The sequence below is a fragment of the Cotesia glomerata genome, linkage group LG4 (genome assembly GCF_020080835.1).
Source record: "Cotesia glomerata isolate CgM1 linkage group LG4, MPM_Cglom_v2.3, whole genome shotgun sequence".
NCBI classification, from domain to species: domain Eukaryota; kingdom Metazoa; phylum Arthropoda; class Insecta; order Hymenoptera; family Braconidae; genus Cotesia; species Cotesia glomerata.
The window spans coordinates 16,658,787-16,675,723 of NC_058161.1; the positions used below are offsets into that span (position 1 = coordinate 16,658,787).

The 16,937-nt window shown below is 26.3% G+C and overlaps 1 protein-coding gene and 1 long non-coding RNA gene across 3 annotated transcripts; one reads left to right on the plus strand and one right to left on the minus strand.

Moving 5' to 3' along the window:
- The first annotated feature begins 3,723 nt into the window (after positions 1 to 3,723).
- LOC123262598 (dihydropteridine reductase) lies at positions 3,724 to 12,631 on the plus strand. Of its 2 annotated transcripts, none has more exons than XM_044724852.1 (4): positions 3,724 to 3,880; positions 3,968 to 4,076; positions 5,156 to 5,679; positions 12,465 to 12,631. In XM_044724852.1, exons 2-4 carry the CDS (start codon positions 3,984 to 3,986, stop codon positions 12,562 to 12,564), a joined length of 717 nt encoding a protein of 238 aa, XP_044580787.1. In that variant the 5' UTR covers positions 3,724 to 3,880; positions 3,968 to 3,983; the 3' UTR covers positions 12,565 to 12,631. The 2 variants fall into 2 exon arrangements, with proteins under 2 accessions (XP_044580787.1, XP_044580788.1); XM_044724853.1 differs by having other exon boundaries at positions 3,732 to 3,880; positions 3,971 to 4,076.
- Positions 12,632 to 14,872: 2,241 nt separating this feature from the next.
- LOC123262599 lies at positions 14,873 to 16,826 on the minus strand. Its single transcript, XR_006509004.1, has 2 exons — positions 16,465 to 16,826; positions 14,873 to 14,992 (listed from the first exon to the last, which is right to left on the minus strand). It is a non-coding gene; the product is annotated as an uncharacterized LOC123262599 (long non-coding RNA).
- Between the last annotated feature and the right edge of the window lie 111 nt (positions 16,827 to 16,937).

Here is a 16,937-nt window from a genome sequence, read left to right on the forward strand (position 1 = left end):
ATTTTGAAAAATTTTTTTTGACCAAAAATAATTTTTGGAAAGCTCTCAAAAAGTTCTGAATCATCCGAATTTCTCAAAAACTCGTTATTTTCATTTATATTCAATTATTTATATGTACATTTTTTCGAATAGCGTTTTTTGTGCTGGGAGCTTTAGTTCAAAATAACTCCTTAAAAAAAATTTTTATTCTTAAATAAAAAATTGTACATACAGTTTTTCTAAAAATACACATGTACATTTTTTGATTTTTCTGAAATTTGAATATTTTCGAAGATATCCGCATCCAAAAATTTTTTTTAATTTTTGGATACGGATATGAATTTGAAAAAAAATATTTTCAGGAAAAAACAAAAAAAGTACTTGTGTATTTATCAAAGGACTGTATGTAAATTATTTTTCTTAGTAGTTTTTCCATTTTTTTCAAAAATATTTAAAATTTTTGATTTTTTTTTATATTTTTGTCTAGAATAAAAATTAAAAAAAAAATTTTTTTCGTTTAAATGAAATATGTACCTACTTATTTTTTTTTAAAAATCTTCATGTACGTTTCCTAAAAACACCAATAATGCCTAATATCTATTGTTAATTATAAATAACATTAGTTTTTAAATTCTTAATTTAAAGTATCCACAGAGTGTGCCATAGAACAACTTGTTATTGCATATACACCTCTCACAAAAATTAAGGGACTAAAATTTTTGCTTCGAAAAGGTCACACTTTTTATAAAAATGAAAATAAATTTGATTTTTATTCTAGAAAATAAATTTAATTTTTATTCTAGACAAAAATTAAAAAAAAAATCAAAAATTTTAAGTATTTTTGAAAAAAATGGAAAAACTACTAAGAAAAATAATGTACATACAGTTCTTTGATAAATACACAAGTACTTTTTTGTTTTTTCCTGAAAAAATTTTTTTTCAAATTCATATCCGTATCCAAAAATTAAAAAAAATTTTTGGATACCGATATTTTCGAAAATATTTAAATTGGAAAAAATCCAAAAAATGTACATGTATATCTTAAAAAAAATTCACAAGTACTTTTTTTTTTAATTAAAAAAAAATTTTTTTTCAAATTCATATCCGAATCCAAAAATTTAAAAAAATTTTTGGATGCGGATTTCTTTGAAAATATTCAAATTTCAGAAAAATCAAAAAATGTACATGTGTATTTTTAGAAAAACTGTATGTACAATTTTTTATTTAAGAATAAAATTATTTTTTAAGGAGTTATTTTGAACCAAAGCTCCCAGCACAAAAAACGCAATTCGAAAAAATGTACATAAGGTAAAAGCCCCAATAGATGATCATGTACCAGTATATGATCACTCAATGTATTTGTATACCTATATTTGTGAATATTTTTTACCTTATAGATAAGGTAAATTCCCAGTCTGGGCTGTCTGATTATTTTTTCAATTACGGAAAAATTCCCACTGAGTAGGTCCCCCCCTTTTCCCTATCCGTTCTTTCCCAACTCCCTTAAAATTTGCTTTAATATGGCTCTTTACCGTAAGATGGTCGGTGGCGTTGTTTGCTCGGTGGGTCTTATATACGTGACTGAATAAAGTAGTCAGTACTTGTCTCGGATAGCTTAACTGGTAGAGCCCTTGGCGCGTAACCGAGAGATCTGGGTTCGATTCCCAGTCTGGGCTGTCTGATTATTTTTTCAATTACGGAAAAATTCCCACTGAGTAGGTCTCCCCCTTTCCCCTATCCGTTCTTTCCCAACTCCCTTAAAATTTGCTTTAATATGGCATATCAAAGCAAATTACCAGGCTTTTACCTTAAAAATAATTGAAAATAAATGAAAATAACGAGTTTTTGAGAAATTCGGATGATTCAGAACTTTTTGAGAGCTTTCCAAAAATTATTTTTGGTCATAAAAAATTTTTGAAAAATTTTTCAAAATTTAAAAATTTTGTAAATATAGATTTTTTCGCGCCAAATAATTTCATATGCGTCCATTTGCCGTAACTCCATTCCTACTCGAGATATCCGTAACTTAGGGTCATTAAATTTTGAAGATGTGTTAATGACAGTTTCTGCTAATTAGATAATTGATAGGCGGTGCATTGTTTTTGATTATCAATGCAGTTGAACAAATTTTTTGGCTAGTAAAATACTTTTTATTTGAATTTTTATGTTACGCTAATCCACAGATTCGGTAGAATCTGGCGCCAAGTTCCGTTCAAATCTGCTGTAAACGGAGCGCCAGACTACCGACTATGTTTATTGTAAGCAGAACGGTATTTTGAGGTTGCAAAATTTTATTTAATTCTACGGTACTTTTTTTTCCTAAATTGTATATTATAACAGTAATTCATACTTTATTTGACTGTTATTAATTAATTATATTCACTTATAACAATTAATCTAATTGAAATTATTAAATTTAATCAGCACAAACTATAGCAACGCAAAAATTTCGATCCTGACTTTTTTTCGATGGGCAAAGTGATCTGCCACAGACTAAATAATTTGAGAATGCATAGTAATCCTTCATTAGATGGGAAACTTATATTTCACAGCTTGCATCTACACCCGCCAGGGTGCGCTGGAATTATTTTTACATAAACTGTAGTTTCAAGGGGATAGTTTGCTATAAAAAATGCAACTAACGCGAGATTTAAGTTAGTACCAATTGTAAATTTTTATTATAATTACAAAAAATACTAAAATCCGAACAAAAACAGTTTCACTGTAAAAAATCGCGCCAAGTCCACGTTCATAAGACTATTAAGAAAAAAAAATTTTTTTTTTTCTTTACAAAAATATATAAAACAAAAAAATAAAAAAATCCAAGTAACCGATATGATTGTTTATGATTTTCGGAAATTAAAAAAAATTGTGTTATAAATTTAAAAATTAAGAAAAAAATTTTGGAACGTACTTGGTGTGCGTCATTGTGTATTTCAATTTTTTTTAAGTCCTAGTAAATAGATTTTACGAATTTCATTAAAAGTAAAATATTTTGCAACCGCGCACACTAAATACGTTCCAAAATTGTTTCTTTTAATTTTTAAATTTACAAAAAAATTTTTTTTAATTTCCGAAAATCATATACAACCATATCGGTATCTTGGATTTTAAAATTTTTTTATTTTATATATTTTTGTAAAGAAAAAAACAAATTTTTTTTTCTTAATAGTCTTATGAACGTGGACTTGGCGCGATTTTTTACAGTGAAACTGTTTTTGTTCGGATTACAATTATTGCTAGTTGGGGTTAAAAAAATCAACGCATTGATTTTGAGTGTCAATGCAGTCCAAAAATGTAAGTTCTGATAACTAAGAAATTTTTTACTTAAAATTTAATACTACATCATTAATAATTTGTATGTTAAGAGAATATTGCATCGATTTTAAACATTAATACAGTAGAAAATGTAACTTTTTCTATAAAGACATTTTTAATAAAAATTCTAACGCGATATTATTAATTAAAGTATTGACTAATTACATTGATTTTGACTGCCAATACAGTATAAAATTCTAATTTTTTCATAAAGATTGATTAATAAAAATTCAATAATTGAAAGTATTAAATGAAGAAAAAATTTTTCTACATTCCATAATTTTTAATAATTTAAAAATTTTTTTGCATAATCAAAATCATCCAAGCGGCATAAAAATTTTTCTGGTAATTCTAACAATTTTTACTTGAAAAAGATCTTAAAAATTTATTTTTTTGAAGCGCCCAGTCAGCTGACATTTCTAAGATGGCGCAACAGATTAAAAAACAACAATATAACTGTCATAACTCAGTACTTGTATTGATACTCAACAAGTGAAAGGAATCCATCCTACTAACCGGCAAGCATTCAATAAAAATAATAATAACCCGTTTCTGTCTAATTACACAATAATTTATCGGAAATGTAAGTAGATTGATTAAATACATATATAAATAAAATTATATATATATCTTTTCAGGCTATTTTATTGATATATACTTTTATTCTCAGCAGTAAGAAAGTCACAATGGCATCCAACGTTTTGGGACGTGTTTTTATTTACGGAGGCAAAGGAGCTCTTGGATCTGTATGTGTCAGTCAATTTAAGGCCAAAAGATGGGTAATTATTATTTTAACTTTTATTTAAATATTAATTAACAATACTATTAATTTAATTCATTTATTATTGTGTTAATAAAATTTAATTTTTAGAAAGAGTTTTTAAAACAGCTGTTGAAATTTTCTATTTTTTTAAATTGGACCGTAAAATATGACAGAAAAATATTATTTTTTATAAAAAATATTTTTTATTTTTTAACTTTATAGAAAAAATTTGCCAAGGTTAGGTTAAGAAATTTTTATTTTTTACAATTTATCAAATCAATTTTGATTTGTTTATTTTTAAGAAATTGCCTCAATAAAATTCTTGAGTTAATTTTTTTATATAAATAATTTAGTTAAAAGTTTGAAAATAAAAAAATGTCTGTTTATTTTGATTTATAATTGACATGTAGAAATTAAAAAAATTATGTGTCAATTTTCTAAAAATATTTTACACTGAATTTTAGAAAATATTTATTGAAACATATTAAAATATTTGTTGAAAAATTAAATACTAGTCAGAAAATAAAAATCAACGTAGAAAATTTTAGGAAATAAAAAATACAAATTTTTTAAAAATAATTTGGTCAAATTAAAAAAATATTTATTCGAAAAAAGTAATTAAAAATTTTTTATTGACATTGAAAAAAAAAAAAATTTTTTTTTTATCAAAAATCGCATCAATAATTTTTTAATAAATTTCTTTTGATTTTTATTAATAAAAATCGATTTGTTGAAAATAAAAAAATTAAAAAAATGTCTTTTAATTTTTATTAAAAAAACAAAATTAACACGTCGGAATTTCAAACAATTATTGATAAATTTTTTCTCGGTATCTTTCACTACAATTTAATTCAATAATTATTTTTGATATAATTATTAATTTGTTAAAAAATTAAATAATTAAAATTTGTTTCTAATAATTAACATTAAAATTAAATAAATATTTATTTAATCAAAATGATTAAAAGTTTCATTAATTTTTAAATTAATTTCATTTTTATTTTTATTAAAATAATTTATTTTTTTTTTAAATTAAAACATTTTTCTTTCAAAAATGACATCAAAAATTTTTTAATAAATTCGTAAAATTTCCAGTGGGTCGGAAACATCGACATGAAAGAAAATGAGTCAGCAGACGCGAACATAGTAGTAAATAGCAGCCACACTTGGAAGGAGCAAGAGTCAGCAATAATTTCCCAGATGAAAGAAATCCTCAAGGACGAAAAATTAGACGGGATAATTTGCGTGGCTGGAGGTTGGGCCGGAGGAAACGCGGCCCACAAAGACTTCCTGGAGAATAGTGAGCTGATGTGGAAGCAGAGTGTCTGGAGCTCGACGATTGCTAGCAGCATAGCTGTCCACTACCTGAAGGAAGGAGGGTTCCTGTCTTTGACTGGCGCCAAGGCTGCTCTAGAAGGGACTCCTGGGATGATCGGGTACGGAATGGCCAAGGCTGCTGTTCACCAGCTCACCAAGTCCTTGGCTGACGAAAACAGCGGTCTACCCAAGGAGGCCATGGTCGTCTCTATTTTGCCGGTCACTTTGGACACTCCGATGAATCGAAAATGGATGGCCAAGGCTGATTCTACTTCTTGGACACCGTTGGAGTTCGTGTCAGAGTATGTTGATTTTTTTTTTTTTTTTGTTAAATATGTTTTTTTGTAGGGATAATGTCATATTAAAGTAGTTGTCGTGGTTAAGGTATACCGTCAGAAAATTCTAAATTTTTGTACACGGAAAAAAAATTGAAGGAATTTTTACTATTTCACTATCGTAATTTTTATTGAATAAAAGAGTAGCGGTGGACTATACTTCTTATTTTGTAATTTTTACAATCTACTATTGTAATTTTTTTTTTTTTTATTAAATATTTATTTATTGACTTAATATTTTTTATGTACATATTTTTTTTTCTCTTTTGATACTTTTTGCACATATGCAATATTGTTTACACTTACAATACCATGCCTATTTGGCTAACTTGCATTATATGTAGTTTACAGTAATGATATAGTTTACGAACAGTATGATTTAGTTTATAGATAGATTTTACAGGAAAAGTTTACAAAAAGAAAAAACCTGCACGTGATATAGTTAAAAACAATAATAATAAAAATAATTCCATTGTAAATTTTATCCTACAAACAAGACTAGCAAGAGACTTAAAAAGCCGAATACTATAGAGCAAATTATACAATATGTGTTTGTGAACTTTACAATTCAACTATTGTAAAAATTCACAGTTGGTTTTTTTAAAAAAGTTTGGAAAATCTAAATGAGCATGCCTTAAGCGCTCATGTCATACATAAATTATTTAGATCATAACAAAAATTATTCGTTTTTAATTTGAATTTTCCCGCGAGTAGTATTATCCCCTATGTAGGTCGAACTAAAGAAAAATTTTAACAGATGCTAAAACAGTTAGTAATCACACCATCATGTATGTATAGTTTCTACTTGTTTATAGTTATTTCAATTCTGTTTATGAAAAATAATATGTATGGCTGCCGAAATCGCAAAAAAAGTCACCGAACTGACAATCGAAAAAAATTAACTGTATCGAAACGGAATTATTTTGACACGCAATTTTCACAAGGGTTTTGATAAACTTCCTCAGGAATAAAACAAAAAAAAAATTAAATCGTGAAAGTGATTTTTGACAAAGTTGTGGTGTTATCAAGCCCATAGCTCCCGTGAATACCACGCTCTTATTCATTTAATTCATCAGAAAAACGAGTTTTTTTTTAGAAATCTTATTTAATCGATAAGAAAATTTTTTTAACGTGTTCTATAGTTACTATTATCTATTTCAATATGCTTTTTATCCATAATTTTTTTCGTTTAATTTATGAAAATCACGTTTTAATCGAAATCACGATTTTTTGGCGAGAGTAGAGCATACCTGCGCGCTTCGCGCTTAAGGCATGCAATAAATTTTAGGGAGGGAGAGAGATAGGAGGTTGGGCTAATTGATACCTATACAGTAGCCGAAAAAACAGGTTGGAAATTTTATCCTATCCGGGAATCGAATCCAGATCTCTTAGTTGGCAGCCAGATACTCTACCTCTACGCTATCCGAGGTTTTTTTTTTTTTATTCTAGCGTTTATTTATTTAAATCATTGATACATAGATATAAACATAATACACAGGTATAAACGTAAGACCTGTTACTTAAAATAAATTGTCTACCTGGCCCATACGGGCTCTCATACACGGAAAAAAGTAAACTGTAATAAATACCAGTCGATTTATAATAAGTAATGATCAACTGCTAAAAATTACCATTTCAAACAGTAAAATCGTGATTTTACTATTCAATTAATAATATTTACCATTTAAACGTTACAATTTACTCTTTACATGGAAGAAAATACTATTTCAAACAGTAATATTCGCTATGTGAATGTCTAAAATATTAAAGTATAATAATTAAGAATTCAGACTTTGATATTTATCATTTCGTACCTAAAAAATGATGTTATGATATGTAAAAAGTATAAAATAAAGTTAGTAAATTTCAAATACAAGCAACGTCAATATTTACAAAGTAAAATGGTAAATTTTAAACGCAACGCTAAAAATCAAACTGTAATTATTGACTTGCTTGAAATGGTAAAATGTATATTTTAAAAGTATAATTTTTACTGTTTCAAATGTTAAATTCTCCCACAGTAAGACCCCCTTCTCTTTCATCTAAGTTTCCCTTCTCCTCATAATATGGACTATATATTGAAATGGCAATTTTTACTGTTTGAAACTGTAATTTTTTAAGATGAAAGAGTCGTTATTTACTATAGTGACAACTACTAATCACTTATTTTGGATATTAAATTATAAATTGTGGCTTTTATACTTTCTACATTAAGCTCTGTAATATTTATATTTTTGCCACCCCGATGTCCGCTTTACTGTTTGAAACTATAAAAATTAACCGGAATCCGAGTGAATATTAGTTTACTTTTTTCCGTGTAGAGGATAACATAAATGATATTTCTTAATACCTGATAAGCCTCAGGGGCTGTACATAGTGAAGTAAATAGTATAGTTTTTCTTATTCTTATTGTGTTAAATACATAAAGTGTTAATACATGATTTATACACAGAAAGAATGGTTCACTTGAACCAAGAAAATATTTTTCTTGCTAATTATTTTCTTGAGCGAAAAAAATTTTTTTTTTTGACACAAGAAATTTCACTTATTCCAACAAAATTAATTCTCTTGCTTCAAGAAATACGTATCTTGATCCAAGACAATTTATTTAAATCAAGAAAATTTTCTTGTTTTGAGAAAATTTTTCTCTTGCTCCAAAAAATTAAGTTCTTGACAGAAGTAAATTTTCTTGTCTTGAGAAAATTTTTCTCTTGCTCCAAAAAATTAAATATCTCGATAATAACTTTCATTAATATTTTTATTGACGAATATGTCAAATGGGAAGATCAAATAATATTGAACCATTTTCTTTCATTCAATATGTATAATTGGGTGCTAAAATAATCTAAAATGGGTATCAAATATTCAAGAAAAAAATTTTCTCAAGGTGAGAAAATTTTGTTCTCAGCTGAAGTAGGTGGCGCTGCTTCCCTAAAGTATCTAAAAATCTTGATCCAATATAAAAATTTATTGTATCAAGTATTTATAATAATTTGAATTAAGAAAAATTACTTCCACCAAGAATAGAATTTCAAGAAAAATTTTTACTTCGGCCAAGACAACTTCGGTCTTCCTTCGGGCACCCGAAAATTTACTTGAGCCAAGAATTTTATTCTCCAGTCAAGAAATCTTTTTTTTTTGTGTACTAGTTAGCCTAAAAAAGAAACTTGATTTTTTCATAAAAAAGGCTTACGTTATTAGAATAGTACATGAGAGACATTAAATCAACAACAATTAAAATTAAAAAAAAAAGTTTGGAAAATCCAAAAGTGCACGCCTCATAATGCTCATTCATTTTTTAAGAAAAAATAAATTGTGTAACTGATAAAAAAAAGAAAATTATAATTAAGTAATTTCTTACAGTATTTTTTTTTTTTTTTTTTTAATATCAACGCCCTTTTTTCTTGTTATATGCGCACGCAGTCTAAAAAAATCTAGCTTTATCAAGTGGCGCCATAGTTTTCACGTGACAAATAAGAAAAATTCGTTTGTCTTTGTACGGTTATATCGTAATAAATTTTAATAAAAATTCAATTTAAAAAAAAAAATACGTAAACTAGGCTACTGATATGAAATACGGACCCAGTTCATCGCATTCGTAAACTAATAAAAAAGGTCCGGTCTTGAAATATCAATTTGTTCGGGAGTAATCATTGGTACATCCAAAATGGGGTGACATCCGGACGTCCACGTAAAATTTTTTTCAAAACGTTTTTTTTTTTAAAATAGCAACATGAAATGATTTTAGAAAGTAAAAGATGGTTTAATTTAAGTGTTTTCTCCGTGTACATCTACTTATATTATTGTATAAGTGTAATATGGTTATGATAGAGACATTTAAAGATCACAAAATTGCTTGACCTTGACGAGTCGAGTATAAAGCACAACCTCACGCGCTTCGCGCTATGAGGCGTGCAATATAACATAATAATAGAATAGAACAAGATGACAAAAAGAAAGAGGAAGCTATTAAAAGAGAACAACAAAACAATTAAAGAAAAAGAACTTGTGATTAGGTGAGCCACCAATACTCTTTGCGGGAATGAGGTTTATTTGTTGTATCTTTGAGGGGTATTGAGGTGCAGTATTTCAGGTCTAAGAATGATAATGCTTTTGGGTCATAAGTAATAGCTTTTATGTTGGGACCTCTTTTGACGTGGTATATTAGGGGTATACTGTTTGAGTCTTGTACGTAGCCCAGACTGTCCAAGTAAGTGAATATTTCGGGAGGAGTGAATCCCGACTTCATTGCTATTTGAAAATATTCTGGTTGTGGGTAAAATAGACCAGATATTAAGCTGTTTATGTTTATTGTGGAGACTCTATCCGAGGTAATCTAATACCCCTGTCCTTAAACATTTACATAAACACGGAATCTAGTGCTGTGCACGGCCATCACTCACACTAATTGAAAAAAAATCCAATTCAACTATTGTAAAATTTGTTATAATTCTATTGGAAAGATACAGAGGCAGCACTGGAAATTTTAATATCTTACTTTTTACAATAGTAAGTTGTAAAATTTCATGAGTAAATAGTAAATTTTCTTCTAAAATATTTGAAAATTAATAGTAATAAAAGTATAGTCCAGCTTTACAATAGTTGTATCGTAAATTTTCCCAGAAATTTTTTTCCGTGTATATTTATTAAGGACATGATGATACAATTACCCTTAAAATTTTAAGTCGATTGACCTATAACCCGAGATGAATTCAATTAAAAATTGGACATTTAACATTGATTGCATACGCTCTCTGCAGTTCTGTACCACTTTGTTGTTTATGAAAAAAAAACTAATTATCATAAACTTTCAAAAAACTGACAGTCTTTTAATGTATTTGTTGTGAGTTTAAAGAAAAAAATAAAAGAAAATTTTTGATCGTCTAATTATTTGTAAATAACGGATTAAAGTTCAACAATTTATGAAAAAGTATATATCTACGGAGTCGGACAGAAACAGATGTATGGGTTGCGTCTCCACGGGTACAGTCTTGCGTAAAAATTATGGATTACTTAGCTACAAGCTCATATAATTTTTCGGTGGGTATAATCTCCAATTTTTTGACAATATTGTACCATGACAACTACCTTAAGGTCTTTAAAAGCGACTTTGACTATTTTTTCATATACGCCCTTTTGACATTAGTAACGCGATATATTTTTGTAGGGAGATTGGCATATTTAAGTTTGAAGAAAATCGGATAAGTAGATGCTGAGATATTAATAAAAATAGTGCATTGATTCTGAGAGTCAATGCAGTATAAGGACATTGTTTTTAGTATGATACAAAAGTAAATTAAAAAATTTAAGCTATAAATAATATATTATTCACAATTAACAATTGATGAATTATTTGTAAAAAACAATGTATTGATTTTGAGTGTCAATGCAGTAGAATTTTTTTAAGTTTTAAATAGATACTTTCAATGAGGTATTAGTAATAATGACTACTAATTAAGATTTTTATGATAAAAATAGTGCATTGATTTTGAGAGGCAATGCAGTAAAATGTTGTTTTCAGGATGAAAGTACTTTTAACGGCGAATTAGTCATAAATTATAATTATCATTGAGATTTATTTGGAAAAAACTGCATTGATTTTGAGAGTCAATACACTATAAAGACTGTTTTTAGTATGATACTTTTGATTTAAACGATAAATAATATATTATTCACAATCAACAATAGTTGAAATATTTGTGAAAAGCAGTACATTGATTTTGAGATTGAGATTCAATGCAGTAGAAAAAATTTTATCAGTTTTAAATAAATATTTTTAATTTGAACTATATGTAATAAATTATTTACAATTAACAATACATGAAATATTTGTGAAAAACAGTGCATTGATTTTGAGAGTCAATACAGTAGAAAATTTTTTTATGTTTTGAATAAATATTTTTAATGAGGTATTGGTTACAATTGGCAACAATTACTACCAATTGTGATTTTATAATAAAAATAGTACATTGATTTTGAGAGCCAATGCAGTAAAAATGCCATTTCAGATTAAAAGTACTTATAAAGCTGAATTTGTCATTAGTCATAATTATCACTAATGGAAATTTTTGTGAAAAAATCACTACATTGATTTTGGAAGGCAATGCAGTCTTAAAATGTTATTCATTGTATCGACACATTTTAATTTGAATCTAAATGCTTTATTCGTAATAATTATTATCAATTGAAGTATTAGCGAAAAATAGTACATTGCTTTCAAAATCAATGCAGTATAAAAAATATCGTTTTTAGGATACAAATACTTTTAATAGTGTATTAGTAATAATTATTGCTAAATGCGATATTAACGAAAAAAAGAACTGCATTGATTTTGAGAGTCAATGTAGTCTAAAAATTTTATTTTTATTATAGACACTTTTGAAATTTCAATGTTATGTTAGTAATCCTAGTTGATAATTGAAATTTTATTTTGATTAAGAACTGCATGGACTTTGAGCGTCAATGCAGTCTAAAATGTCATTTTTTACCCACAACGTCAATGTAGTCTAAAAATCTCTTTTTTCATAAAAAGACACAAAATTGAATTTCTTACAAAAAATGATTGTTTTTTTCTTTTTTCATTTTTAATTCTTAACCCAGAATTAGCTTTCAAACTTAAGAAAATAAATTTCTCTAAAAAAATCAAGTTTATAAATAATAATCTCAAGAAAAATTAACTTTTTTTCTCTAAAAATTTGTAATTTTTTTTTTTTTTAATTATATATTATGAGTACATACTACTTTTTTTTCAGGATGTTCTGGAAGTGGGCAAACAAGATTGATCGTCCAAAATCAGGAAGCCTTCTGCAATTGATCACCAAGGACAAAAAAACTGAAATAATCCCCGCTTAAACTATTGAGATTTTTTGCAGTCACCATGACAACATTTACTTTTTTCTTCAAGACTATTGTTATCAATTTATTATAATTATAAAAAAATCTATATACATTCCCAAAATATAATAAAGTTGACAATAATTGAAATTTAAGTCTAATTAATAATTTTCAAAAAATTTATTGAAGTAAGTTTTAAAGAAATTCACTAAAATTGCCATGAAGAAAATTAAATTTTATTAATTACAAAAAATAATCATTTTTTTTATAAATGATTATTTGTTTTTAAATTATATTTTTTAGTTTTATTGTTTTTATAAATTTTAATTAATAATTGAAATTTATTTCAGGCTTCCGAGTCTGGCGTGACTGAAAAAAAAAAAATTGAACGCAAAAAGTCAAATTTTATTCTTATGAAAAATTATATTAGATAATTTCAATTCGTTACAAAAATTAATTTTTAATTTTAATTTTTTAATTTTTAATTTTTATTTAAAAAATATTGGACGCAAAAAATTAAATTTTACTGTCATAAAAATTTATAAAAAAAATTAATTTTTAGAAAATTGATTTACTTAATATTTAACTAAAAAAAAATTGGACAAAAAAAGATGAAATTTTGGTCATATAAAATTTAAGTAGATAATTCAAATTATTGAAAATGAATTACGTAATTAAAAAAAAAAAAAATTGAACGCAAAAAATTAAATTTTATTCTTATGAAAAAATTGTAATAGATAATTGCAATTTTTTACAAAAACTAATTTTTGATAAATTAAAAAAAAATTGGACGCAAAAAATTAAATTTTACTGTCATAAAAAATTATAAAAAAATTAATTTTTAAAAAATGTATTTTAATAAAAATTAATATTTAATTAAAAAAAATTAGGAAAACGGTTGACCCTAAAGGCCATCTCTGAAACTTCCCGCTAATTCTGTAAATACCTGGCCGCTTTTTGAGCTCTTCGAGTTCCAAAATACAATCTGTGTGTTGTTTTGAGCTCTCCGAGCTCAAAAAGATACCGCTTCTATGCTTTTGAGCTCTTGGAGCTCAAAAGTCTGATGGAAATTTCATAGAACACTATTTTTTGAATTTTTAACCAGCAATAACTTTTGAATGAATCAACCGATTTTCAAGCGATTGGCGGCATTCTACGGAGGTTTTAAAGCCTCATAAAGAATTTCTAATTTTCAATTTATCAAACTAGAAATTTTGGAGTAACTCTGAAAAAACCCTTTTTTCGGTTTTCTTTCATTCACGATATCTCTCTCACGAATCAACCGATTTTGACTGGATTGGCGGCGATCGACGTGGTTTTTTTAACGTTGAGAGCTGATTATTTTTTGGATCCGATCGGTAAAGCCGTTTAAGAGTTATCCCAAAAAAACTACTTCTGAAAAAATTTTTTTTTCCTATTTTTTTTTAGAGTTCTCCAAATTTCTCAAAATCTATCTCAAATTGACAGGAAATCACATATATACACATACATATATATACACATACATACATACATACATACATACATACATACATACATACAGACATAGTGACACCCTCGCGGGAATAGTCAGGAAAGCTTCCTAGGACCTCATAAAAACCAATAACTTCCCGATTTTTGAAAATTTCCAATTTTCTTAGCGGGAAGTTAAAAATTGGACAAAAAAATCAAATTTTAGTCATGAAAAATTTCAGTGGATATTCAAATTATTAAAAATAAATAAAGTAATTAAAAAAAAAACTTGAACACAAAAAATCAAATTTTACTATTCTAAAAAATTAAAACAGGTTATTATAATTAATAACAAAAATTGATTCTTAGAAAATTAATTAATTGAAAAAAAATTGTACGCAAAATATCAAATTTTAATAAATTAATCAATCAAATAAATACTTAATTAAAAAAAAAAATTCACCTGGACAACTCATAGAGATCATTTTGCTGGTTGACGAACGGCCATCATAAGGCTGAAGAGAAAGACCAAAATTCTTACAAAGATAAAGCAGATCAGAAGAGTAGCCAATGGGTACACAAAGTCGCGCCAATCCATTTTTCAATTATTTATTAGTTATATAAATATAACACTAACAAAGTTTATAAGTGATTAAACTGTTGGCAGATATCCAATAGACTAACAACCTGTCAGAAGTGATGTTCAAGAACAATTGATGACCACACTCGTGTATGTACTCGAGCTGAATCAGTAGGACGTGAATTTTGAGAATAAAAATATTATGACTAATTTTGCTGACCAAAAATTTTAATTATTTCCGGCTTAACAATGTAGTTTATTAATTTTGGGGATTAAAGTAAAATGTAATTTTAGATTTTTCTGAAGGTTTATTTACATTTTTCAATACAGTAGTTTTGTTTGCTGATGGATTTATCTAGAGATCACAAATGAATAAATTGTGGAATTTATTCATACTATTTCTTCAAGATCTGGCTGAAAAAATTTTTATTATTATTATTAATGTTATTATCTATATAATTAAGAGAGTAAGAAAAATTTTGTATTCAGGATAGTCATATGATAAAATCAGTTTTTTTTTAGTGAAAATTAGTGTCATTGCAAAGATCTTGACTTGAATTTGTGCCTTTTCAAGGTTTCATGTAATTCTCACCGATAATCAATTTATTATGATAAGTATTTAATTCGAAAATATCTCTAGATACATAATTAAGAAATGACCTTGTATCTTGTGAACTATTGACATTTTTAAAGATATAAGCTCATCCCGATGTTACACTTATCGAGACTTTTCATTTGAGTACCCACATCAATTTTGCATATATTTTATATATATTATATATATGTATATATGAAAAATATATCAAAATGCATGTGGGTACTCAAATGAAAGCTCTTGATGTGTGTAACATCAAGTAGAGCTTATATCTTAAAAAATCAATAATTAAGAAATGACCTTGTATCTTGTGAAATATTGACATTTTTAAAGATATAAGCTCATCTTGATATTATACTCATCAAGACCTTTCATTTGAGTACCCACATCAATTTTTCATATATTTATATATATTATATACATATATATATGAAAAATATATCAAAATACATGTGGGTACTCAAATGAAAGCTCTTGATGAGTGTAACATCGGGATGAGCTTATACTTTTAAAAAAGTCAATAGTTAAAAAAGTACAGTGCAATTTAACAAAAGTCCATATTTAATAAAGCAAAATTTTATTTATTTATAGTTCACAAGTTATGGCAATCACATAATGACTGCAAGGTTGCTAGTTGTTATTATTATATTACATTTACCAAAATTACTTTGATTTTCAGCATCAATGCAATGTAAAAATGTCATTTTTCTTTTAGACATTTTAATTAGAAATTTTGACACACTATAACTAAGAAAATGTAATTAATGAAGGCATTGATTGAGAATTACATTGATTTTGGGCATCAATGCAGTCTAAAAATCTTGTTTTTCAAACAAAGGCACTCAAAATAAAAATTTTTTTGCATTAACAGTACAAAAAAATTTCAACATTATTTTTTATACAGACACTTAAAATTTTAATTTTACTCTAAAATTTTTTCAATGAATAAAAAATAAAAAAAATTACATTAATTCTGAGCGCCAATGCAGTCTAAAAATCTAATTTTTCGTACAAAGACATTCAAAATTCAAATTGTACTGCAATATTAAGTCAAAAAAATTTCGATCAATCTAAACATTGATTTTGAAAGTCAATTCAATTTAAAAACCTCATTTTTTATACAAAGACAATTATAATTTCAATTTAACTCTAAAATCTATTCAATGAATAAGAAATTTTAAAATTACATTAATTTTCAATGTCAATGTAGTCTAAAAATTTCATTTTTCGTACAAAGACACTTCAAATTTAAATTTTACTCTAAAATCTATTTAATTAATAAAAAAAATACCTTTTTAATCTCAATTTCAACAGTTTCTTGCGAAGAAAAATTTGTTCTATCAAAAGAGCGTTTAGTATAAAAATAACAACCGGCTACGACCAGAAAAATTCCACATGTTATAGTAATTGATCCCACTGTCAAAACTAACAATATGATGCATTTTTGGCACCACATTTTTATTAAATAATTTAAAACATCCGAACTTCATTCTAGTGATTTAAAGAAAGACAAATTATTTTTACGGTTAAAATTCCCAATTGTAAATTGATAAGAAACTTCTATTGACGTCAAACGATAATCTAAAACCGATATTAACAAATTTTATAGATACCAGGTTCATTTCTAATTACTAATGACAATAATTACTTCAACAAAAAAAAATAAAAATTCATTCAAGAAAATTTTCAATTATTGTAAGTACTAATTTTTTATTTTTCTTTTTTTTTTATAAAATCACGTTACAAACATCAAAATATATTTAT

Excerpts from the sequence above, each read along its gene's own strand:
- LOC123262598 (XM_044724852.1), top strand. The coding sequence starts at position 3,984 with ATGGCATCCAACGTTTTGGGACGTGTTTTTATTTACGGAGGCAAAGGA. Across the intron at positions 4,077-5,155 it reads AATTTAAGGCCAAAAGATGG|TGGGTCGGAAACATCGACAT; the intron begins GTAATTATTATT and ends TAAAATTTCCAG. Across the intron at positions 5,680-12,464 it reads CCGTTGGAGTTCGTGTCAGA|GATGTTCTGGAAGTGGGCAA; the intron begins GTATGTTGATTT and ends CTTTTTTTTCAG.